A 27,249-nucleotide genomic window follows, 5' to 3' on the forward strand; every position below is an offset into this window, starting at 1 on the left:
TCAGTCAAGGATTATATCTCAGGACATTTAATTTCCTGAGAAATTGATGAAGCATCTTGGTGTGTGTGTGTGTGTGTGTGTGTGCATGCGCGCGTGCGCGTGTGTGTGTGTGCCAGTTTAACCAGTAAGATTAGCAGACTGAAAATCGACTTTGCTTTTCACACTCTCCACTGTGGCTCAGAATTCAATGGAAGGTAGTCTGTCTAGACTCAAGCATATCTTTGGAAGTATTAGCTGTAATCAGTGCTGCTGTGTAGGTACTCATCTACACTATCCTCGGTCTCCAATATGTGTTGAAGAGAAATTTAAACCAGTACCTTGAATTTGTTCCAGCAGGGAAGAGGTTCACAGCTTTAATTAGTAATTGCAGATCATCTTCGGACCAATTTTTACTACCATTTCCACCTCCACCAATTGATTTTTCTGCATTCCTAGATGCTTGTCGCATACGAGCCTCAGCTTCCTCTTTCTCTTTTCTAATTTGCTCATTTATTTCTTCTATCTACACAAATATCATAGGTAAGTCAGGGACTTAAAGCATCTTGCTCCTCTATACTCCCTTAATGGCTGGTGTGCTCTGTGGTGCTCTATTCTCAGTATTATCGTCTGACCCTAGACTCCTCCCAGACCAAAACCAGCATCGGCCTTTCACTCTAGCTTTTCATCTTTCTGGTTTCCAGGCTGCATAACTCTGCCTGAGAAACCAAGAACCACTCAGGGCCTGATCTGCCCTGCATTCGTGTCATGGAACTTCTATATGCCTTGGATGCTGACTGGCAAGCCTACTGTCACTGGCTGATTGAGCCACTAGGTCATTTCAAACCTCTCATATCCACCATTCAGCAGATAATCTCATTTCTTCCTTGCAGGAAAGGTAAAGTAATAGCAAAGTGGCCTATGTTTTATTTTTTAAGTTTTGCTCTTTACATTGTCCTTTCCAATCTACCTTCAGATATGCACAGATGACATCTATTAAAAAAAGAAACCTTTCCATGACCTTGTTGCTTTTGTCAGTTGCCCATTGGAGTCATCTTTGACTCATTTCTGCCCTACAGTTCCTTAGATACAATCAATCACCAAGTCTCAATGATTCTGACTTTGGAAAGTTTTTTTAAAAAAGTTCCCCTTGCCATTTCAAGTCCAGGTCCTTATAGTGTGATTCTCACAACTAACCATAACCTGACTAACGTAACCTCAAAAATGCCGGAGTAATAGTACAATGTTGATCCTCTGCTACTCAGAAGATGTAGAGTAGAAACTGGTCAACATGGTATTAAAAATTCCCTTTAATTTAGCTCTACTTTTCCTAAGCAATCTCTTCTCCCACGAGTTTTCCCTGTAACAATCTATTTTTACCTCTATTTTAACAGCTCATGCTGTTTCCCTGACTTGGAATGCCCTCCCATTTCCTTCATTTTAATACTATATCCTTTAAAGGCCAGAGCAAACCCTTCACTGAGCTTTTCCTAACCACTTGGACTGGAGCTGGCACTTCTCTGTATAACCTACAACATTTACTATGGGCTTCCATCTCTTGGTCCTTAAAGCCTTTTATCTTCAGCATGACAGGAACAGCATTAAGGATTTCTCCAAAAGCACCTAGGCAATTGCCAGACATATAGTAGGTACTAGAAACTATTGAACTGAATTGAATTCTGGGCCTATTTCCTCATCTGTAAAATAAAAGGTATAGACTAGAAAGAACAAAGATCTCTTTAGTTTCTAAATGTTTTATCCTATGAAAAGTGCTCAAGGAATAATTTTTTCTAACAATTTTATAGAAGCTACATATAATATGGTAGATATCATAAACACTACACATGGTAATGTGTAATTACATGGTCAAACACACTAAATCCAACTTAATTCAACAGTAAAACTTATCATAAAGCAAAGAATGGTGGGAGGGATGGGACACAAAGAGGAATAAGACTTTGCCCTTAGTAGCTTATATATCAGTTGGGGTAAGAATGAGGGAGAAGCGATGATATAAACAAAATTAATGCTAGAAAGGGATGTTTTCTTCTATTACCTGTTTTTCCAGAGCAGCCTTTCCTACTTCTTTTGTAGATGATGTGAGTGTTTCATTGAGGCACTGTAAGCTAAAGAAAAACAAATGGATAGAACAAATAGATGGAACCCTAAGCACAACACCAGATTTCATTAAGCAATTTCATAGGTATACCTTGCTAGTTCAAGCCGATCACAAAGTTTTTCCACTTCTTCCATCATTTTTACCCGTTCCACCTCATTGTCAGAAAAGTGATTCCAAGTCTAGAAGCACAAACACAGACATTTTCATCTACTGACACTCAAGAATACATCCAGGACTTGTAGGAAGGTGGCAGATTACAGAGACACAAGACTCACTACTCTCCCCTCCGCCTCCCCCTCCCCCCCCCAAAAAAAAAACCCAAACAAAAACAGGATAGGCAGAAACAGTCTAGAAAAAATGTTCTAGGGTTTAGGACATCAGGGTAATACTGGACACCATCCAGAGAAGAAGGGCACAGGAAAAGAATCTTGTTTGGAAAGACTGAGTAGAAGCTGCAGCAGCAGCTGCAGATGCCTTTCTCACCCCAGATAGCTTTGAATTGAGGCCGGTGGCTATGGACAGAGAGGGCTGCAGGGATCTACCTCCCCAAGAAAGGGGAGAGAGAGGGATTCAGCCTAATGCTGATTCGACCTTTGGCCAACAAATTTGTTATGCTGTATCCCAAGAGCACTTTCAGGACAGGTGGGGCTGTGCCACTGTCTGCCCCAGGAACTGGCAGGGGACTAAAGATACCTGATCCTCTCGATCACCCTCCCTACTGACCAGAACTGGTTGTTGAAGATGTGGGGAAGAGTGAAATTATTTCCTTCCTGGGAAAAGGAAAGCAGCTGCCAGCAAAAGGGTGGAGAACAGCCTCCAAGAAAGTTTGATTTGCAATGCTCTGAAAAGCCTCAAGGCAGATACTCTGTCACATTGTTGCTGTCAGTGTTGCAGGGAAAAGATTCCCACCAGGCCTTGAACTGAGAGGGCTGCCAGAGAGTGCCATCTGTTGGTGAACCAAGGAAGTGCATGTGAAGAAGCTAAAAGTAAATGAGAGGGGCTTTTTCAGGCCTCTACCTCCTCCCATCCCAAGGGCAATGGAATTGAGTCTGCAACCTGTAATTGGGTCCAAGGCTCAGATTTAAGCAACTAAAAGGGATAATCCTAAAGACCTAGAACAGATTGAACCAAAAATCCAAACAACAGCAGTAACACACGGCCTCCTGCTACTAAATCACTACGCAAGAGAAACTGAGCATCAGGGTAAACTCACCATCACAATCTGATGCCTAGACAGAAACAAAAAATTACAACCCATACTAAGAACATGGAAGAAACGGCACAAGCAGAGGAATATATCAAAGCCCCAGATGAGGGAAGCAGATGTGGCTCAGGTGATAGGGCCTCTGCCTACCATATGGAAGGCCCTGGATCTGATCCCTAGGGCCTCCTGGTGAAAAAGAAGATAAAGTATGCTTGCATGGCAAGTCAGTGCCCATGTGGTGAGCTGAGAGCCCTCACGGTGAGCCAGTGCCTGTGCAAGTGAGTCATGCAGCAAGATGATGATGCAACAAAAAGAGATGAAGGGGAGAGTCAAGCACAGCAGAGACCAGAAAATGAGGTGGCGCAACTTACAGAGAACCTTTCTCCACATCAGAGGTCCCCAGGATTTAATCCCAGTGAATCCCAGAGGGGATGACAAAAAGAAAAAGAAAAAGAAAAAAAAAAAAAAGCCCCAGATGAGACATAGGATTTGAGACAACTAATCAACAAGGTTCATATAAATCTCCAAAATCAAATTCCCGAGTTGAAAGACAGTATGGCTAAAGAGAAAAAGGACATTAAGATGATGCTGGATGAGCACAAAGAAGATTTGAAAACCAGAATAGAAAAACAACAGCTTAAGGGAATGAAAGACAAAGATAAAAACACATTAGATGGGGGGGGAGTGGTGGGGTGGGGGTGGTGGGGTTGAATGGGACCTCATATTTTTTGAATGTAATGTTTTTACAAAATGAATAAAATAAAAAAAAAACAAACCAAAAACAACAACAACAAAAAAACACATTAGAGGGAGTGGATGTGGCTTGAGCAATGTAGTGCCTGCTTCCCACATGGGAGGTACTGGGTTAAGTTTTTGGTGCCTCCTAAAGAAAACAAAAAACAAAACTAAAAACCCCCAAGCAAAACAAAAAACAATTCAGGGGAGTTGATGTGGCTCAAGGTTGAGTAACAGCTTTCCACATTTGAAGTCCTGGGTTCAATCCTCGATCAATCAAAAAAAAAAAAAAAAAACAAACAAAAAACCTGAAACACAGAAAACAAACAAAAACACCCCAAAACGCTAGAGGCATACAACAGCAGGCTCAAAATGATAGGAGAAAGAATAAGTGATGCAGAAGATATAATATCTGAAATTGAAGAGAGAGAACACCAGAAAGATAAAAGAATGGAAAAATTTGAGCAGGGGTTCAGGGAGTTGAATGGTAACAAGCGCAATAATAAACGTGTCATGGGAATTCCAGCAGAAGAGAAGGTAAAAGGAGCAGAAAGAGTATTTGAGGAAATAATGGCTGAAAATTTCCCAACGATCATGAAAGAAATGAACTTACATGTCCAAGAAGCACAGTGTACTCGAATTAGAATGAATCCGAACAGACCTACTCCAAGACACATACTACTCAGAATGTCAAACATCAATGATAAGAAAATATTCAGAGCAGCAAGAGAGAAGTAAGCCGTAACATACAATGGGACACCCAGTAAGACTTAGTGTGGATTCTTCATCAGAATCCATGGAGAAGAGTGTTACAATATAATTAAGATACTGAAAGAGAAGAACTGCCAGCCAAGAATTCTTTAAAAAAAAAAAAAGATTTATTTATTTATATTTCTCCTCCTCCTTCCATTATCTGCTCTCTGTGCCCATTCACTGTGTGTTCTTCTGCGTCTGCTTGTATTCTCATTAGGCGGCTCCTGGAACCGATCCTGAAACCTTTTGGAGTGGGAGAGGCAATTCATCAGGAGGCCCTGGGCACTGAACCCTGGACTCCTGTATGGTAGACAGGAGCCCAATTGCTTGAGCCATATTCACTTCCCTCAAGAATTCTTCACCCAGAAAAACTGTCCTTCAAAATGAAGGTAAGTATAAAATATTCACAAATAAACACAAACTAAGAGAGTTGTAAAACAGAATCTGTCTTTGTAGGGAGCATTAAAGGGAGCCTTACAGCCTGAAAATAAAAGACAGGAGAGAGAGGCTTAGAGGAAAGTGTGGAAGGCAATAGCAAAAAGGATATCCAAAAGAGATGAAAGGACAGATGAAAATAAGATGACATATGAAAACCAAAGAATAAAATAGTGCAAGTAAAAAATGCATTTACAATAATATCATTTAATGTTAATAATTACACTCCCCAATGACAGAGTGGATAAAAAAACATAAGCCATTCATATGCTGCCTATGAAAGACACTTTAGACCCAGTGATACAAACCAGCTGAAAGTGAAAGGTCGGAAAAAGATATTCCATGCAAACAGTAACCAAAAAAGAAGGGTTAGCTATACTAAAGACTGTAAATGCCAAAAAGTTACAAGAGATAGAGAAGGCCATTATATATTAATGAAAGGGACTGTCTACCAAGAAGAAATAACTGTCATAAATGTCTATGTGCCTAACCAGGTGCCCCAAAATAAATGATGTCAACTCTGACCAAACTTAAGGGAGAAATAAACATCTCTACCATAATAGCTGTAGACTTCAAGACACCACTTACATCAATAGATAGACTACCTAGACAGAAGACCAACAAGGAAACAGTCAACTTGAACAGTACAAGAAATGAGCTAGACCTAAGAGACATACACAGAAGAGTGCATCAAGTGTTCATGGATCTTACTCTAGGACAGACCACATGTTGGGTCACAAGGCAGGTCATAATGCAATGAAACTGAAAATTGATAACAGATGGAAAATAGGTAAAAAAGCAAATGTGTGGAGGCTGAACAACACACCTAAATGATCAACGGGTCAAAGAAGATGTTTTAAGTGAAATTAGAAAATTTAACTGAGATGAATGAGAATAAGAACACAACTTATCAAAACTTATGGGTGTGATCTATGTATCTTAAAAAAAGAAGACAATTAAAAAAGAAAATTTGCTTTAAAAACAAACAAAATTTATGGGTACAGTGAAAGCACTGCTGAGAGGGAAATTCATAGCCCTAAATGCCTATATTAAGAGAAGAGCTAAATGAAAGCTTTAACTGAACAACTGGAAAAACTAGAAAAAGAACAGCAAACCAATCCCAAAACAAGTAGAAGAAAATAAATAATTAAGATTAAAGAAAAGAAATTGAGAACAACAACAACAAAAAACAATAGAGAAAATCAAGAAAACCAAAAGCTGGTTCTTTAAGAAGATCAATAAAATTGACAAAACTTTAGCTAGACTAACAAAGAAACAAAGAAAGAAGATACATATAAAATCAGAAATGAAAGGGGATGTTGATGTGGGAGGAGCGGGGTGTGGCAGGGAGTGGGGTATATGGGAACCTGTTATGTTTTTTAATGTAACATTTTGTGTGATAAATTTATCTTTAAAAAGACAATATAAAAATTTTTTTTAAAAATTAAAAAAGGGAAAAAATCAGAAATGAAAGGGGGACGTTACGAATGATTCCCACAGCAATAAAAAGGATCATAAAATATATTATGAGACATGATATGCCAACAAACAAGACAACCTAGAAGAAATGGATAAATTCTTAGAAATGCACAACCTATACTGACTCTACAAGAAACACAAGAACCCAACAAACCAATCACGTTTAAAGAGATTGAAATCAGTCATCAAAAATCTTCCAACAGAGAAAAGTCCAGAACCAGATGGTTTCACAGGTGAATTCTACCAAGCATTTCAAAAGGCATTAACACCAATTCTGTTTAAACTCTTCCAAAAAACTGAAGAGGAGGGAAAATTACCCAACACATTTTATGAAATCAAAATCACCCTAATACCAAAGCTAGATGAGGATACTTCAAGAAAGAAAATTACAGACCAATCTGTCTAATGAATATAGATGCAAAAATTCTCAACAAATACTTGCAAATACAGTCCAACAGCCTATCTAAAGAATTATACCCCATGATTGAAATGGGATTTATTCCTGGTATGCAAGGATGTCTCAACATAAGAAGATCAATTAACGTAATATACCGCATTAACAAATTGAAGGAAAAAACTCATGATCATTTCGATGAATGCAGAAAACACATTTGACAAAATCCAGGATCCTTTCATGATAAAAACACTTTCAAAGATAGGAATACAAGGAAAATTCCTCAATATGATAAAGGACATATATGAAAAACCCACAGCCAACATTGTACTCAATGAGGAAAGGTTAAAAGTTTTCCCTTGAAGATTGGGAACAAGACAAGGATGCCTACTGTTACTACTGTTATTCAATGTTGTGCTACAAGTTCTAGCTAGAGTAATTAATTACACAAGAAAAAAATAAATAAAAGGCATTCAGATAGGAAAAGAAGTATAACTCTCACTATTCACAGATGACATGATCCTATATTTAGAAAACTGTGAAATGCCTACAACAAAGCTACTTGAGCTAATAAAATTAGTTTAGCAAAGTGGCAGGATAGAAGATCAACATGCAAAAATCAGTGATATTTCTGTACACTAGTACTGAACAATCTGAGTAGGAAATGGGAAAAAAATTCCATTACAATAGCAACAAAAATACTCAAATACCTAGGATCAATTTAACCAAAGAAGTACAGGACCTACATGCAGAAAACTATAAAATAATACTAAAACAAATCAAACAACATAAACAAATGGAAAGACATTCTGTGTTCATGAATTGGAAGACTAAATATTGTGATGTTAACCCTACCCAAATGATTTATAGATTCAATGCAATAACAATCAAAATTCCAACAGTCTACTTTACAGAAATAGAAAAAGCAGTTACTAAATTCAATTAGAAGGGAAAGGGTACCAAATAGCCATAAACACCCTAAAAAAGAAGAATGAATTGGGAGGACTTGCACTGGCTGACCCTGAAACATAGTACAAAGCTACAGTGGTCAGAACTGCATGGTACTGGCATAAAGATAGACACATCAATCAGTGGAACAGAATTTAGAGTCCAGAAAAAAACCCTTACTTCTATAGCCAACTGCTTTTTGATAAACTTACCAAGTCTATGTTACTGGGATAAAATAATCTCTTCAACAAATGGTGCTAGGAGAAATGGCTATTTCCATAATCAACAGAATGAACAAGCATCCCTATCTCACTCCCTATACAAGAATAAACTGAAAATGGATCAAAGGCCTAAATATAAAAGCCAGGACCACAAAACTACTAGAAGAAGATGTAGGGAAACATCATCAAGATCTTGTGGTAGGTGATGGTTTCTTGGACCCTGCACTGACAGCACGACCAACAAAGGAAAAAATAGATAAATGGGACATCCTCAAAATTAAACACTTTTGCACCTCAAACAACTTTGTCAAAAGGGTGAAGAGGCAGCTGACTCAATGGGAGAAAATATTTTGCAATCACATGTCTGTTAAGGGTTTAAAATCCACGATATATAAAGAGATGCTATAACTCAACAATAAAAAAGACAATCAACCCAACTAAACAAAACAAAACATTATGCTAAGTAAGAAACCAGACACAAAGTACTACCTATTGTGTGACTCCATTTATATAAAATGTAAATATAAATCAATTTATAAAGATGGAATTAGATTAGTGGTTTTATAGGGCTGGGGAAGGATAGAGGAATTGAGAGGTGACTGCTAAGGTGTACGGAGTTGTTCTTTTTGGAGTGTTGAAATTGTTCTAAAAATTTGTGATGATGAATGCACAACACTGACTATACTAAAAGCCACTTGATGGTACACTTTGGATGGACTGTATAGTATGTGAATATATCTTAATAAGTGTATTAAAAAAAAAGAATACATCCATAAACAATTTCTAAGCATAAACTTTTCAGAGGTTCTTGAGCTGAGCTTAAATGATCAACAACAACCTAGGCTACTTGTCAAGTTTCACCTGACCAGCTAGAAATAAAAGGCATTGCCAAAAAGGCAGGGAAGCAAAACAGAAAAAAGAAGATGGTGTGAAAGACCTTTGGCTGTTATATGTCAGAATGATGCCTTGTCTGTACAGTCATTCAAATTAAAGTCTGTACAATCATTCAAATTAAAATCCTTTGTTAGGCTGCCTGTTCTTTCCAGTGTGTGCTAAACTGTAAACTCCACTAGAAATTTAAAATGATAAATTATAATATAGTGTGTTAAGCAACAGGAGATAATGGCATTCTTTACCTCGATTCCATGCAAGAAACCAACATATATTTAAACCCTCATTCCTCCTCTATTATCTCCAACATACAATACCCGACAGGCAAGAGCCTATTCTACCTTCTCAATAACTCTTTATTTCATCTACCTACTTCCAGTCCCAACATCCGTATCTTAGTTCAGGCCAAAATCTTTTCTCGCCTGCATTATAGCAAGAGTTCTAACTGGTCTCTGCCACTTCTCAGCTTCCTGACCCCAAACAACTCAGGATCAGGTTTAAACTCTTCAACAAGACATAATGTCTTTTGAGACCTAGCTCCTGCTTACCTCTCTTGAGCTGCCTCTGGTTCACTAAACCTCATTTCTCTGTTTTTTGTGTTTTTTTTTTTTTAATATTTCAAATATTTTTATTTCTTCAAATTTGTTATTAGGAATAACTGAAATAAAAAGTTGAGTCTTATCATCATCATCATGGAAACAGCTTTAAGAGAAAATTGGTCAGATGAATATTATTGCTTCCCATTTTCAACCAGTAAATAGTTGCCACTGATAAACAGAGAGCTAACCATCTGCCAAGAATGCTCAAGATATGGTATATAATACAACATTCCAGTTCACAGGAAGGGGGAGCATATCACAATGCTCATGATATCTCTCATTTCTAATCCTTACTTACCAGACTAGGTAAGACCTACAACATTCAGAAATCCTCCTCTGCCTGCCTTGTTGGTGCCTTTATCTTGGAAGTATCTGAATCGCCTGTTTACTAGTCTATCTCCAGCATTAACTAGTGGATTGCATGAAAAGAAGGCCTGTGTCATCATTTTATTCAAATCAGTTAAAACTGCTTGGTACACAGCAAATGTTCAGCAGGTATTTCATGAATTTAATCTTCATAAGTCAGGTAATTATTTTAGTCATTTTATAGGTAAGAAAATTGAGTCATAAAGGAGCTGAGATAACTTCATGAGGGTCCCACAGCTAGTAAGCGATAGATGGAGAATAACTTGAAAGCAACTTGTCCTAAGCCCACACTCTTTACCAATTTTATATACTACATCCTTCTGAAAACATTTTCTACCCATGTGAAATCTGAAGAAAATATTTCATCTTTTTTTTCCATTTAGATTTTCCTTTTGCTTACCAAAAGCCTAAAACATATGCTTTATTTATTTATTGGACTGAAAAAGTGATTGGAAAAACCACTTTTTTATATATGGCTGACCCCCGCCCCCATCACTGTTCACTAAATTGCCGCTGAGGGTGTGTGTAGACCAGCTCTTAGCAGAGCCAATTCACAAATCAATCATATTTTATTCTTTCCTTTATGCTTCTTCCATCACTTTGGTCAATAGACTTGGGTGTCTGTGCCTGCTACATGTCAAGTGTTCATAGTGCCCAAGATAAGAATGTGATGGCAGGTCGTTTATTTGGCAGGTGATTCCAGGGGATAGGAATGGAGAAGTGGGATAAGTGAGAGAGAGAAGGAAGAAAAGCAAAACAAAAAGGGGTGTGTAGGTTGGTAATGTGGGCATCAGGGGCTCAAATCCTTTGGGGAATCTCTTAAAAAATTGCGTAGAACAAGGGTCAGCAAGTAATATCCTTCAGGGCCAAATGTGGTCTGTTTTTTAAAAATAAAGTTTAAAATAAAATAATAAATTGATACATATTAATAAAGCATAAATCCATCCAAAGTGTACATGCTTGTATTTTTATTAAATCTCTTTAAAAGTCTGATAGGGCAGGTTAATTTCAATAAATTATTAACTAAAGATTCAGATGGCATATATTAGAATATTTAGGCTAATGTTTAAGACCTTCTGGATAGTCACATGAAAGATAATATAATTTTCCTATACCTAGTCAGCACTTACATACTTGCCTAATTTAATTATAATGGTACAGTAAATTCTTTCTGTCTGGCAGACCCTATTATAGCTCAAAATTTCATTAGTTTACTCATTCAGTGCTGTTTTAAAAAGGAATAATACTGCTCCCTAACAATATTTTAAAATTTTGGGGTTTTTTTTTTGAATCAACATTGTTTAGTGAAAACTGTACTTGAATGCAAACTACCAGTACTGACCTAAATTATATCCTTTGGGCTTGATAAAAATGAAAGCTTTTATATTCTTATGAAAAATCCAAGTTTAACTTCTAAAAGAAATTTTTTTACTGAAATAAAGATTAACTTTCTACCATTATAAAGTAATCAGCTAAAATCAGTATGTGGGTGAGTCCAAAAAAGAAAGAAGAAACAACTGGTTGCTCCAACTAATCATTGGCAGTGGGGACAGGGGAATGTGGTGATGGTTAGGGCCTGTTACAGAACAAGAGATTCTTAAGAGACATAATCAGGGAGTAACTGAAGCCTCTGTACTGACCTGTTTGGATCTTTATTTGAATAAACCAACTATTAAAACATTGTTGAGACTTATATCATTAAAAAAAAAAACAACACTGTTGAGAAAAAATGAAATAAAAAACAAAACAAAGAACCATGTTGTTGAGGTAAGAAAATCTGAATATGGACCAGGTATGAGGGTACTGAACGGTTTTTAGGTTTGATAATGGTATGATTGTGGTGGTAGCACAACATTGTGACTAATTACCACTGAATTACATACCTTAATGTGGTTAAAAGAGAAAATTTTAGGTGATATGTTACTAGAATAAAAATTTTAAAAACAAAAAACCACCATAGTGACCCCTAATGTAAACCATGGACTACAATTAATAGTACAATTTTAATAATATTCCTTCATCATTTGTAACAAAAGTGCCAGACTAATGCAAAGCGTAAATGATGAGGGTGAGTATATGGGAACTCTATTTTCTGTAAACCTACCACGTCTCTCATAAAAAAAAAAAAAAATAAAGGAAAAAAAAATATGAGTTGTATACTAAAATATGCACACATGAAAGTTAAAAATAAGTACAATTATTTAATTATATTTGCATAGTATAAGAAAGAAAATATTTTTAAGCTTAATCAGCAACCCGATTTACTTGTTGCCAAATTTTTGTTCAATCAGTCTGACTTACCTTGCAGGAATTTCGAAGTTTTTGCCTTTCCTTTTTAATGGCTTTTTTCTGGATATCTTTTTCCTTCTTTGCCAACAATGCTTGCTGTCTAATTTCCTCCTCTTCTTTCTCCTTAGCTAACCGAGCAGCTTCTAATTCAGCTTGTCTTTGCTTTAATAGGGAATAAAATCATTAAAAAAAAAAAAACCACCTAGAATTTCAAAATGCTCTAACATTGTATTTTAAAAATTCAATAATGAACAAATTAGAAAAAAGGTGACACATTTCAATTTATTGAAGACTGAAGGCTGGTTTGGGAAAGTCAACTGGGAAAGTTCTACAAACATTTATTAGAAAATATAAGACATTCAAAATAGTGTAGTAGTAAAGGATTTTATAGGAACATCATGAATTTGCTCTGTAAGAATTTGCTTCTAAGGAAGATCCCCCTTGCCATCAATTGTACCAACTTTTCACTCATCTTCATTGAGAGTAGCACCCAATTCTCTGTTCCTTTTCTTTAAGGAGGTCCTGGAGATTAAACCTGGGACCTCATATACATGAGGTAGGTGCTCAACCACTAAGCCACACCTGCTCCTCTGTTCCTTGATTATAACTTTTTAACAGGTCTGAAGATCAAAGATTTTATGAAGGAATAAAGTCCAACTTTAACAAATGTCACCTTACTTTTTCTTTAGCTTCTTGTTCCTTCCGTTTTGCTTCTGCTTTTGCTTTCTTCTCTGCTTCTTTCTTTGCTTTTTCTTCTTCCTTGAATTTTTTTATCCTTGGATCACAGCTATATGCATTATCTACCAGAAAAAAGGGTAATCTTTTGAATTTTTAACATACAATTAAAGAACTTAAAAAAAATCAGTTATACTTACCAACTAATGTTCTTATTCTGTTCATTTCTTCCTTTTTCCTTTGTGCCCTTGTTGCTCTATTTTGCTTTTCAATCCATCTCCTCTCATCACGACTATAAAACAGAAAATATTGGAAACTATTGCTAATAGATACTATCACTGGAAAACGTAAAATTTTATAAATTTATACTTTCAATGTCTTAGAAGGTAAAAATGATATGTCACTACTACCACTACTTAAAAGGTGATTCTATTGTGTATTATTTTGGTTAATATTTTTGGTCATTCACGTCAAAAGAACTCCCATACACACACAAGGAAAACTAAAATAGAACTTGTTAGGCAACTAAAAAGAAAGGAATAATTTGCTCAATTGAGCTATAATGACAATTACATTCTATGGCAATGTCTTAACTCAGCTCCCTTAGCAAGTGAGAGGGATTTAAAAATACCAAATACTTTATTAAAAGGGATAAAGACAAAATATGAAAGAATATAGATGCAATCTATTCTTACATCATCACAAATAATGCCAAATAACCAAAGAAATTACAAAACAACTTTACCAATTACTTGCATACTCACCATTCTGCTTTTTCTTTTTCTTCTTCATCTAAATAAGAGAATTCTCTCCAAGAATCAAAATTATACCTAATATAGAGAAATAAAATAAAGCCAAATCAAATTTTTAAAAAAAATTCTTTTAAAAATTAAGTTAGAGGGGAGTGGATATGGTTTAAGTGGTTGAGTGGCTGCTTCCCACATGAGGGGTCCTGGTTTTGTTCCCAGTGCCTCCTGAAAACAAAGACAAACAACAAGTAAACAAACAAACAAAAAAACCCAACTCAGAGGAGCCAATGTGGCTCAGTGGTTGAGTGCTGGCTTCCCACTTAATGAGGTCCTGGGTTCAATCCCGGGCCCTGGTACCTCAAAAATTAAAAAAATAAAATAAAAATTAAGTTAGAGACCCAAATATATGCTGTTTACAAGAGAGTCACACTAAATTCAGACACAACAGGCTGAAAATGAAAGGAGGGGAAAAATTTCATGCGAAGAGCAACCAAAGGAGAGCTGGGGGTGGCTATACTAATAGCAGATAAAACAGGCTTTAATTCAAAAAGTGGTATGAGTGACAAAGGACACTATATGCTGATAAAGGGGTAAATTTAACAAGATAGCCTAACACTTAAAACTACATATGCACTGAACACTAGTGCCCAAAAATATATGATGCAAATGTCGATGGATTTGAAGAGAGAAATAGATATCTCTGCATTATTAGTACAAGATTTCAATATACCACTTTCAATAATGGATGAAACATCTAGACAGAAGATTAGTAAGGACACAGAAGAACTGAAAAATACTGGACACCAATGAAACCTAAAAGATAGCTACAAAATATTTCACCCAACAACAGATTACATATTATTCTCTAGTACACACAGATCATTCTCCAGGATAGACAATATATTAAGTAACAAAACAAGTGCCAACACATTTGAAAAAAACTGAAATCATACAATGTATCTTCTCTGACTACAATGGAATAAAACTAGAATTCAGTAATAGAAAGAAAAATGGAAAATTCATAAATATGTGGAGATTAAACAATATACTGTTAAACAATGGGTCAAAAAAGAAATCACATCGGAAATTAGGAATTATCTTGAAAGGAATAAGAATAAAACCACAACATGCCAAAACTTATCGGGTTGCAGCAAAGGCAATGCTGATGGACATTTATGGCTCTAAATGCCTATATTAAAAAAGATCCCAAATCAGAGAATACATGCCACACCTGGAGGAACTAGAGAAAGAAAAACTAAACCTAAAGGAAGGAAATAAATCATAAATGAAGGGGAGGCATTATTATTGACCCCAGAGAAATAAAAAGGATTTTAAGTATAACTGTATGCCAACAAATTAGATAACACAGATTAAATAAACAAATTCCTAGAAACACACAAATTCCCTACACTGACTCAGGAAGAATTAGAAAATCTCAACAGATCAATAAAAGGAAAGAGGTTGAATACATCAAAAACCTCCCAACACAGATTCCTGTGCCGCTGACAATAGAAGAGGACAAAGAAGAACACACAGCAAATGGACACAGAGAACAGACAACTGGGGCGGGAGTGAGGGTGGGGGAAAGGGGAGAGAGATAAATAAAAATTTAAAACAAAACAAAACAAAAAACCTCCCAACAAACACAAGTTCAGGATCAGATGCTTGACAGGTAAATATTACTAAACACTCCAAGAAGAATTAACACCAATTCTGTCCTAAAACTCTTATAGAAAACTGAAGAGGAAGAAACACTCCATAACTCATTCTGTGAGGCCAACATCACCTCAATACCAAAGTCAGATAAAGACACCTTAAGAAAATCACAGATCAATATTCCTTATGAATACAGATACAAAAATCCTCATCAAAATACCAGGAAACCAAATCCAACAGCACATTAAAAGAATTCTAGTCTAATAGGTATAAGATGGTATCTCATTGTATTTTGACTTGCATTTTCCTAATAGCTAGTGATGTTGAGCATCTTTTCACATGCATTTTAGCCATTTGCATTTCTTCTTTGGAGAAACGTCTGTTTAAATCTCTTGCCTATTTTTTAAATAGTTTGTCTTTATAGAATATAGATGTAGTCTGTTCGTACATCATCACAAATAATGCCAAATAACCAAATATAGGATTTCTTTATATATGCTGGATATTAGGCTCCTATCAGATATATGGTTACCAAATATTTTCTCCCATTGGATAGGCTGTCTTTTTGCTTTCTTGATAAATTCCTTTAAGGTGCAAAAGGCTTTAATTTTGAGGAGGTCCCATTTATTTTTTCTTTCACTGCCCGTGCTTTCGGTGTGAAGGTCATGAAGCCATTTCCTCTTACAAGGTCCTGTAGATGCTTCCCTATGTTGTCTTTCAAGGTCTTTATGGTCTTGGCTCTAATAGTTAGATTTCTGATCCATCTTGAGTTGATTTTTGTATAAGGTGTGAGATGGTATTTCTCTCTCATTCTTTGGCATATGGATATCCAGTTCTCTAAGCACCATTTGCTGAAGAGGTCATTCTCTCCCAGTTGAGTGGGCTTGGTGGCCTTGTTGAATATCAGATTGTATATGTGAGGATCTATATCAGAACTCAATTCAGTTCCATTGATCAGTATGTCTATCCTTGTGCCAATACCATGCAGTTTTGACCACTATAGCTTTGTGGTATGTTTTAAATTCAGGTAGTGTGAGTCCTCTGATTTCATTTTTCTTTTTCAACATGTCTTTGACTATTTGGGGCTCTTTCCCATCCAAATGAATTTCATAGTTAGTTTTTCCAGTTCAATAATAATGCTGTGTTGATTTTTATTGGGATTGCGTGAAATATGTAGACCAGTTTGGGTGGAATAGACATCTTAATGATATTCAGTCTTTCTATGCATGAATAGAATATTCTTTCTTTTATTCAAGTCTTCTTTGATTTTCTTTAACAGTGTTGTGTAGTTTTCTGTGTTTAAGTCTTTTAGTTAAATTTATTCCTAGGTATTTGATTTTTTAATCTTTTTTAGTGATTTTAAAGATTATTTTTAGTGATTTTATTTACTATAGTAAATGGTATTTTTTTCTTGATTTCCTCCTCAGATTGCTCATTATTGGTGTACAGAAATGCTACTGATTTCTGCACATTGATCTTATAACCTGTGACTTTTCTAAACTCATTTATAAGTTCTGGAAGCTTTGTTGTAGATTTCTCAGGGCTTACTATGGATGGGATCATGTTGTCTGCAAATAGTGAAAATTTTTACTTCTTTTCCAATTTGGATGCCTTTTATATCCGTTTCTTGCCTCAGTGCTTGAGTGAGTACTTCTAACACAACGTTAAATGGGAGGGGTGATAGTGGGCATCCTTGTCTTGTTCCTGATCTTAAAGGTAAAAATTTTAGGATTTCACCAATATATATGATGTTAGTTGTACCATCTTACACCCATCAGACTGGGGGCTATTAAAAAAAAAAAGGAGGACTACAAGTGTTGGAAAGGATGTGGAGAAATGGGAACCCATATCCACTGCCAGTGGGAATGTAGACGGATCCAGCCATTGTGGAGGACAGTTTGGTGGTTCCTCAAAAAACTAGCAATAGATTTGCCATATGACCCAGCAATTCCACTGCTGGGTATATACCCAGAAGAACTGAAAACAAGGACACAAACCGATATATGCACACCAGTGTTCATAGTGGCATTATTCACTATTGCCAAAAGTTGGAGCCAACCCAAATGCCTATCAACAGATGAATGGATAAGCAAAATGTGGTATATACATACAATGGAATACTACTCAGGTGTAAGAAGGAATACAGTACTAACATGTGGGATAGCATGGATGAATCTTGAGGACCTCATGTTGAGTGAAGCAAACCAGGCATTGAAGGACAAATATTACATAACCTCTCCGATATGAATTTAAGCAAATCAAGATGTCTCAGAGAGTTGGACTGGAAGACAGGCTTACAGGAAACGGGGGGAGAGGAAGGTTGTGAGCCAATGCCTGTATGGGTGAAATCTATGATAAAGTAGAAGAAGTTGTGCAGTGAAGGGATAAGACAGGGTATAGGGATACTACTGGGTTGGGCTTTGCAGGCTTGAGAGGGGCTAGGGTTGGGAGGGAGCAGGTGAACACGGGAGATTGTCAGGTACATGGCTGAAATTATAATGTTGAGAAAATTCTTTAGAAAATATAATAAAGGGGAAGTGGACTTGGCCCAGTGGATAGGGCGTCTGTCTACCAGACAGATGTGCAGAGGTGTCCCCCGCGTAGGGGAGCCCCACGTGCAAGGAGTGCACCCCGTAAGGAGAGCTGCCCAGCTGGAAAGAAATTTCAGCCTGCCCAAGAATGGTGCCACATACACGGAGAGCTGACGCAGCTAGATGACGTAACAAAAAGAGACACAGGGGAAACCGACTTGGCCCAGTGGTTAGGGCGTCCGTCTACCACATGGGAGGTCCGCGGTTCAAACCCCGGGCCTCCTTGACCCGTGTGGAGGTGGCCCATGCGCAGTGCTGATGCGCGCAAGGAGTGCGTGTCACACGGGGGTGTCCCCCGCATAGGGGAGCCCCACGCGCAAGGAGTGCGCCCGGTAAGGAGAGCTGCCCAGCGCAAAAGAAAGTGCAGCCTGCCCAGGAATGGCGCCGCCCACATTTCCCGTGCCACTGACGACAACAGAAGTAGACAAAGAAACAAGACAACAAGAAGCAGCAAATAGACACAGAGAACAGACAACCGGGGGAGGGGGGGAATTAAATAAATAAATAAATCTTTAAAAAAAAAAAAAAGAGAAACACAAATTCCCATGCCACTGACAACAACAGAAGTGGACCAAAGGACAACGCAGCAAATGGACACAGAGAACAGACAACCGGGGTGGAGGGTGGAGGGGGTGGGGGTGAAGGGGAGAGAAATAAATAAAAATAAGTCTCTGAAAAAAAAAAGAAAATATAATAAGGGTTATTGATTTAAGGTGTTTGACAGGGTACACCTGGGGCACAGCGTACTCTTGGGGAGTGTGAGTGCTCATCTTTCACAGTGTGTTGTATCAATGGGTGGAGACCCATACAATGAGTGGGATGGTGTTATAACCCTATCCTGGGGAGGTCTGATGATCTCAGAGGGAGGGTGTCTCTTGAGAGCATGGGTGGCTCCGCGGGGGAGGACAGACTAGAGTGTCAAGCCCTCGGCACTGTTACAAGTATCTCTGAATCTGGTCCTCCAAGCAGTGAAGCTTGGTTGTCACTGTGGGCCTCGAGGGGGAGAGGAGAGAGGAATAGAATAGATGGAAGAGGGGGTAACTGGGGGGCAATGGAAGTCTTCAGCTGATTGTGCAATGGCGGGTACAGTCCATGTTAAATTTTACCAAAATATTATAAAAACGTATAGTCTAAAATGTAAACCATAATGGAAGCATTGTTAATAGCTATGTTTCATATCTGTACATCAGTTGTAGCAAATGTAACATCTATATATAAAAAGATCATTGCTGGGGAAGGGGGAAAAGGGTTTGATGGTGAGTATATGGGAGTCTCTTATATTCTATATGTGACTTTACTGTGACCTAAAACTTTTTTTGAAGACATAATTTTAAAAAAAAAGGACGTATAAATACTGAGGAAGAAATGGAAGAGGCTGCTTTGCCATTGTACATACAGGGCAACACCTATTACAGTGATGAAAGACAAAATGCCAAAAAAAATTTTTTATGATATTTTTCATTTTATAATACCCTAATTTTTAAATTATTTTAGTTTTTCTAAATTATTAAGTATTTTATTTCTAATCCTTAAACCTATTATTACTATTTCATTTTCCTATTAATTGAATTTGGTAATATCTAAGTCTTCATTTTTGAAGACGTTTTGGATCACAGAGGCATTCAACTATGGCAGGGAAGGAGCACTGGTATGGGGTATCATTGATGGGGCATGCATGGGTGGAAGGAAGTTCTCCAGGGAATGCATATGGCGTATATAGACATGTTCAGATGTTCCTTGGGTACTGACATAGTGGGTAGAGTTTCACACAACAACTGAGGAAGTGCTGAGTTCCCATCCTGGGGAGCTCTGTTGCATTCCCCAATGGAACAGCAACAATCCCTCAAGTGCAAAGGCAAAGACCAGTGAAGAAGGAGGTCCAATGATGGGTCCTTGATACTGATGACTATGCTTATAAGCCTGTGTGCTTGAAATTTCAACTAGGCCTAGAGCTGCAGGATGCCTAAGAGTTACCTCCCAAGAGCCTCCATGTTGCTCAAATGTGGCCACTCCCTAAGCCAAACTCAGCATATAAATCATTATTTTCCCCCCAGCGTGGGACATGATCTCCAGGGATAAGCCTCCCTGGTGCTGAGGGCTTACTACTAAGCACCAGCTGGTGATGCAACTAGAAAAAGACCTTGAATTAAAAGGGGGATTGGTAAAGACAAATGAGTTTATATGGCTAAGAGACTTCGAAATGAGTCAGGAGGTCATGAGAGGGGTTGTGCTTACGCACATCTCAGTAGGATTTCAGAGACAGCTGAATTTGATACAACCCCAGGAAGTGATGCTCTTGAGGGCTACGCAGACACCTAGGTCCTATGGTTATGGCAGATGGCTCTAGAGTTCAGTGCCTTATCAGTGGACCTTACTTTGGAATTTGTGCTCCTGAATGTAATGGACTTGGACTCAGATGTGACTTCTCTATACATGCCTCTTCTGTCAGTTTTACTGAACCTGTGGTTGGCACTGGGGTTGGTATATGCTCAGGAGACTTGAATCTCTGGACTGTTCATGTGCCAGCTGGACCGAGCCTCAGCAGAGTTGCAACAACTACTCTCCAGTTCATTGGGCTTACCCAGGTCAGGTTAACAAGAGGTGAGAATGGCCAACCACCACACCAAGAAACCGAGAGAGTCTGTAACTGCAAGCTGGAGAATCCCATCCATCAGCCATGTGGGATCTAAACACCCTCTCAATTTAGAGGTGAAGTGGTTGCCATCCCAGGGTACTCAGGATGGAGGAATAAAATATGGATTACAGTGGATTTACTGGTATTCTACTATACAATTATTGTGGCTCTGGCAATGGAAAAAATTATATCACTGATGTGGAGACAGTGGCCACGGGAATTGCTGAAGGCAGGGAAAGGGAGAAAGAGGTGTGATATGGAGGCATTTTTTGGACTTGGCATTGTCCTGAATAATATTGCAGGGACAGATGCTGGACATTATATATTCTGCTACAGCCCACTGGATGGACTAGGAGAGAATGTAAACTACACTGTAAACTATAATCCATGCTGTGCAGCAGTGTTCCAAAATGTATTCATCAAATGCAACGAATGTACCACACTAATCAAAGAAGTTGTTGATGTGGGAGGAGTGGGGGGTACAGGGAGTGGGATATATGGGAACCTCTTATATTTTTAATGTAACATTTTATGCGATCTATGTATCTTTTAAAAAAATAATTAAAAAAAAGAAAAAGAAAATTAAATTAAAAGGAAAAAAAAAAGAATTCTACACAATGGTCAAGTGGGATTTATTCCAGGTATGCAAGGGTGGTTCAATCTAAGAAAATCAATTAATGTAATATACTACATTAACACAAGGAAGGGAAAAAACCATTCATGATCATCTCAATTAACACAGAAAAGGCACTTAACAAAATCCAGCACCCTCAATTAACCTATGAACAGTGAATCAAATAGTTATCGAATGTTAATATTATCCTCTTTGAAAAAGACAACATCATACAGATTTTCCACTTACCAGAAGGAATAAAATGCATCTACATCTTCAAATGATGATTTCATATCACCAAGTTTAGGGACATTTTTCTTATTTGACCACCTGAAATATTAAAAGAAAAATTCAATTAAAAAATTTGTATATAAGGTCAACAAACTAATTTGTGTTTTTTACTAAACATGTAGAAAAATGTCCCTCCTCTACAACATCTAACTAAAAAATGGACCTGGAAGGTCAGCAGTAGTGCACTGAACAATACAGGTATAATAAAAGAGAGGACAAAGGTTGACTGGGGTGTGGGCAGAAAACAATGGAACAGTGTTCTAACTGTCAGGCTATGTTTGGTACTATAAAATACAAGCTTATAGCAGCTGACTTGCTGGCTAAAGAAAAGCAGGAGCTAGCTCCCTCTTTCAAGCTCAATTTCTGCTGGCTCCTAAACAGGCAGCACAGAAGCAACGTGTAAGCCCAAGTCTTCTAAAAAATGTTAAGACTCAGAAAAGAGAACAGATTTCCACCCCACCTTCAAGTCAGACTTCTCTAGGCTCAGTCCTTCATCCAGCACTCTGAAATGATCCTGAGGCTGCTACTGAGCCATGTTGCCCATTATACAAAACTGTTCCACAAAAAAATATACTTACCTAAAATAAATGTGAGGGAAAAGGATGGAGAAATATTAGTCTGTACCAAACCTCTGATCAAAGTAGTTCTCAAATTTGGCTGCACAACAAAATCCCCTGGCAAGAATTAAAAAACCCTATTCATACTCAAAACCAATTAAATCAGAATTTCTGGGAGTGGGATCTAGGCATCATGTTTTCAAGCTCTCTAGGTAATTATAATGTACTGTCTAAGAAAACTTTCTAGAGCAGATGGGTTCAAACATGTACAATTATACTGGTATACAGTATTAAAAAGTGACTTTAATGGAAGAAATGATACATGCTTTAACTTTAAATATAAATCTGTTAGAAAAGCCTTATGATAACCAGATGCCCAAATGGAACACTTTTCTCAATTGAAAAGTAGTAGTAGTAATAGTATTTGGCCCAGTACTCATTAATAAAGGGGAAAAAGACAGGAAATTATTGTCACCTAAGTAGCACTATCACTACATAAAGTCAGCTATTGTTCCTTCCCCCAAAGGAAATTTAAAACAGGAAAGAAAAATAGCCATGAGTTCTAAAGGACTCTCAGTACAGAAAGGTAGAACTTCTCTAGAGAGCAAAATAAATGAGAACAGAAATTTCTCCAAAGGGGCTCAATGTTGTGGAGAAGGAAGAGGAGGAAGAAACTGGAACGTTTCTAAGGAAAACGAAACTATTATCAGAGGGGAAAAAAAGCAGAACTTGGAAGGACTATAAGAAAGCAAGAACATTATAATCAAAAGGTGACATCTTAACTCACCTGGAATTCCTTTCAAACACTGGGGAAAACACTTCGAAGAAATTGTCCTTTGCCTCGCTTTTGGAAGGAACTGAGTTATCAAAAGTAGGATCTACACTGTTAAATGCTCGTCTTTTCATGGGATCAGACAACATTTCATAAGCTGAGGAAAAAAAACACCTACATATACATTTCTTTCCTGTGACAAAACAAATACCTCCCCCCCAAAATAGTTACTAATTTTCTTATTTAAAAGCTGTGTGTGTTTGTGGGACGGGAAGGATTTAATTTAGATAGTTACAGTTACCTACTGGACAGCACTGCTGGATATAATCAGATTTAACAACTAGGAAAAGTACGCCTTCTGGTAGACAAATAAAACAACAGTTAAGTACTCATCCTTAAGAAAGCAGATGACTGGGGAAAAATAATAGCTAGAAAATTAACTGTTAGATCCCAAGGTAATAAAGCATCAAAGGATCTTAGGCTTCTGAACACTATATAACAGTGGGCCAATAAAGAGTAAAAAGGTGCATATACAACTTTTTAAAAACCAGTTATCAAAATGTAAAATCAAATTTAATTAAAATATTTAGAAATCGTGGTCTTCTATATTAATTTGCTTAATGAGGATATGACTATAAATAGCAATAAACAGTTGTGGATTATGTGATTATGTGTACTGTGATATAACAACTTTTTAAATTAAACTAGTAAAATATCTGAAGAACATTTTATTTTTATTTATTTATTTATTTGTTTTTTAAAGATTTATTTATTTATTTAACTTCCCCCCTCCCCTGGTTGTCTGTTCTTGGTGTCTATTTGCTGCGTCTTGTTTCTTTGTCCGCTTTTGTTGTCATCAGCGGCCCGGGAAGTGTGGGTGGCGCCATTCCTGGGCAGGCTGCACTTTCTTTTCACGCTGGGCGGCTTTCCTCACGGGCACACTCCTTGCACGTGGGGCTCCCCCACGCGGGGGACACCCTTGCGTGGCACGGCACTACTTTGCGCGCATCAGCACTGCGCATGGCCAGCTCCACACGGGTCAAGGAGGCCCGGGGTTTGAACCGCGGATCTCCCATATGGTAGACGGACGCCCTAACCACTGGGCCAAAGTCCGTTTCCCTGAAGAACATTTTAATCCCACAAAGCATTTAAACAGAAAAAGGATGGAGGAAATATTAGGTTGCATCAAACCCCTAATCAAATTGGCTTAGTATTCTCATTATTAAAAATAACACTTGCATGATTTAACTTTCGGACAAGATTCCATAAAAAGTGAAGCTCTGGGAAGCAGAATTGGCTCAACTGATAGAGCATCCCCTTACCACATGGGTTGTCTAGGGTTCAAACCCAGGGCCTCCTGACTCATGTGGTGAGCTGGCCCACCCACAGTGCTGATGCACGCAAGGAATGCCATGCCCTGCAGGAGTGTTCCCCGCGTAGGGGAGCCACATGTGCAAGGAATGCGGCCTGTAAGGAGAGCTGCCCCACGCAAAAAAAAGCAAAGCCTGCCCAGGAGTGGGGCTGCACACATGGAGAGCTGACACAGCAAGATGATGCAACAAAAAAGAGACACAGATTCCCGGTGCCGCTGACAAGAATGCAAGTGGACAGAGAAGAACACACAGTGAATGGACAGAGAGCAGACAATGGAGGGGGGAAGGGGAAGGAGAGAGAGGAAAAAAAAAACCAGAGGGGGGCGGGGAAAGAAGTGAAGCTCTAAGGAGATTACTAGAATAACCTGATGCAAACAAAATACTTAAAATGTTATGATACAGTTAAAAGGAACTTCATACAGTATACAAAGGAAACCAATTCCAGTTACTAATAAATAATAATTACTCTTAGAAATTCTTGAATATAAAGTATTTTCTTACCTTTAGTTATGCAAGTAAAATAGTCATTATCCCCTTCTTTTATTGGTTCACCAGCTGCTTTCCGTTTGTCTGGGTGATGTTTTAAAACCATTGCTTTATCTACAAAATGAGCCAGATTAGATAATAAATGATAAAGAACTACTCCTATATGTCTTTTCAGAATTCTATTTATCAAAAAAAAAAAAACCACAGGTGATAAATAGCATTTAATGCACTTTCACCATTTACTTGTGAAATCACAGATTTAATAATATCTAAGGTATAAATAGATTTAGCATGTTAATATATTTAAGTTGGACTCCTGAAAGAAACCCTAGTTATTCTTGAGAATTATTCTTTTAAGGTAGTGTTAAATTGAACTTGCTATTATTTTAATTGAGATTGCTTTGCATTTCATTTATGAATAAAATGTTTTTACAAAGATAAGCTACAGCTTTTTTTGAGCTCTCATTGCCAGGTTTTCATATTGGTATTACACTAACATCACAAAATGAATTCTTCTAAAACAGTTCAGATTCAACATGAGAATTTGCAATTCCTTAAATATTTGAAAGATTTCACTTGAGAAAACATCTAGGCCTAATTTTTAGGAGGTAATTCTTTGATAATTTTTTCAACTTCTTCCTGAATTTCAGAGCCATTTTTAACAAAATTTTCACAAAATTCACTTGCATATAATAGTGATATCAATTGAAAATATCTTCTATAATGGTTTTCATTTTTTTTGCATTTCATCCTTTGTGTATTTCACTATTTTTTTACTTTTTATAAAACTCATTATAGGATATTATTTTCTCTCTTCTATTTTTCCATCTTTCTTGAATGCTATTCTTTTTAAAAAGTTTGAATGGAATGTCTATTTTATTTTTTCCCCTCTTTTTAAAAAAGGTACTGTAATAGTTTAAGACAAATAAATTACCTATGGTACAGTTCTGGCTGCCTCCCTTAAGTTTTGATAAGCAGTGATATTATTTTCACAAAAAGAACCTATTAACATAATATTTACTTCCACCTGCTCCAAAAGAATATATTTAATTTTCCAAGTGATTGTTTTTGTTTGTTTAATCATCTATTTTATTAAACAGATAAAATTTACCTAGAAATAAAATGCTCATATTTTAAGGACTCAGTTTGATGAGTTTTGGCAACTGTATACACCCATGTAACTAGCACCCAAAAGAAAATATAGACCAATTTCATCAACCACAGTTTCCTGGTAACTTTTCTCCATCAACTCCCACCCCACACCAACTGGGGCAATCATGTTCTGATTTCTGTTACCATTATTAGTTTTGCATGTTCTTGCACTTCAAGTAAATGGAATCATACAGTAAGTCTTAGTGTCTGGCTTCTTTTACAAAACATACTGTTTTGAGATTCATCCATGTTCTTACTTGTATCAATAATTTGTTTCTTTTTTTATTGCTAAGTGGTATTCCATTGTATGAATAAATAGCCATTTGTTTATTCATTCTCCTGTTGAACATTTGGGTCTTTTCCAGTTATTGGCTATCATGAGTAAGGCTGCTATAAATATTCTTGTACAAATCTTTTTATGGGCATATTAAATGCAATCATTTCTACATATATTGGAAGGGATCAGAAACTGACAAACACATTTCTGGTTTTTTGTGTGTATTGTCGAGATTTTTCTTATAATTAAGTGTACTTATTTTTATTATCAGTTTCTCCACTAACCCTTGAGATGAGGCATTTTCTGTAAGGCACATTATTTCTTTTTTTTTGCTTTAAGCAGAAAAAAAATCCATTAAAGGTTATTTTAGGCAGCGAACAAGAATCTCTGTGAGAGCCAGGTTATCAGGACTTAAGGCTATGCAGCCAGGACCAATAATCACACAGGACAGTTTGGAGGCGTGACAATCACAATATTGTTGAGCACAAGCACTTCAGCTCACACTGCAGAAGCTGAGACTACTAATACTGCCAGGGCAGCCAGTGGAAGCTTGAAGTTTCTTAGCAGTGCTCTTTCATCCTTGCCAGCAAAATGGATTCTGCACAGCATATCCTAACCTCACATCATTCTCCTCTGAATTGCAAGTGCATGATAATTACTGAAACTTAGGTCACATGCCCACAAATATTCTTAATCTCAAGATACACTGTAAATCAGGAAACTTTTCTTCTTTATTTGCAATGACTGTTCTGTTATAGTTGTTCTGACTTCTGAAGGGAAATCAAGCATCTTTTTATTCTTTCCCTCTGAATCTTGGGACTATTCCTCAAGTATGCTCTATTTTATTGTGTTTTCTAATTGCAAGTCGACCTTTGTAATTTTAAATTCCATCTCAAGTTTTTAGTTTCCAGACAATCCCCATTTATTTCTCCCTAGTCTTTCTGCACTGCCTACCCACACTCCTAATTCATTGTTTTCCTATTTCACTGACATGTAGATAGTTCTTAAGGTTT

General features: G+C 37.2%; 1 protein-coding gene across 2 annotated transcripts in view; it reads right to left on the reverse strand.

Annotated features, from left to right (window-relative positions):
• DNAJC2 (DnaJ heat shock protein family (Hsp40) member C2) overlaps positions 1 to 27,249 on the reverse strand; it is a 40,393-nt gene that overhangs the window by 4,048 nt on the left and 9,096 nt on the right. For both annotated transcript variants that reach the window (XM_004478983.4, XM_004478984.5), the window contains exons 4-13: positions 24,823 to 24,921; positions 22,964 to 23,105; positions 21,578 to 21,658; positions 13,849 to 13,914; positions 13,285 to 13,376; positions 13,088 to 13,209; positions 12,422 to 12,571; positions 2,186 to 2,274; positions 2,033 to 2,102; positions 318 to 502 (exon numbers count right to left, since the gene is read on the reverse strand). In XM_004478983.4, the coding sequence (XP_004479040.1) occupies positions 318 to 502; positions 2,033 to 2,102; positions 2,186 to 2,274; positions 12,422 to 12,571; positions 13,088 to 13,209; positions 13,285 to 13,376; positions 13,849 to 13,914; positions 21,578 to 21,658; positions 22,964 to 23,105; positions 24,823 to 24,921 (1,096 nt within the window). The remainder of the gene's footprint in view (positions 1 to 317; positions 503 to 2,032; positions 2,103 to 2,185; positions 2,275 to 12,421; positions 12,572 to 13,087; positions 13,210 to 13,284; positions 13,377 to 13,848; positions 13,915 to 21,577; positions 21,659 to 22,963; positions 23,106 to 24,822; positions 24,922 to 27,249) is intronic.

This window comes from Dasypus novemcinctus, chromosome 5 (assembly GCF_030445035.2).
Source record: "Dasypus novemcinctus isolate mDasNov1 chromosome 5, mDasNov1.1.hap2, whole genome shotgun sequence".
NCBI classification, from domain to species: Eukaryota; Metazoa; Chordata; class Mammalia; order Cingulata; family Dasypodidae; genus Dasypus; species Dasypus novemcinctus.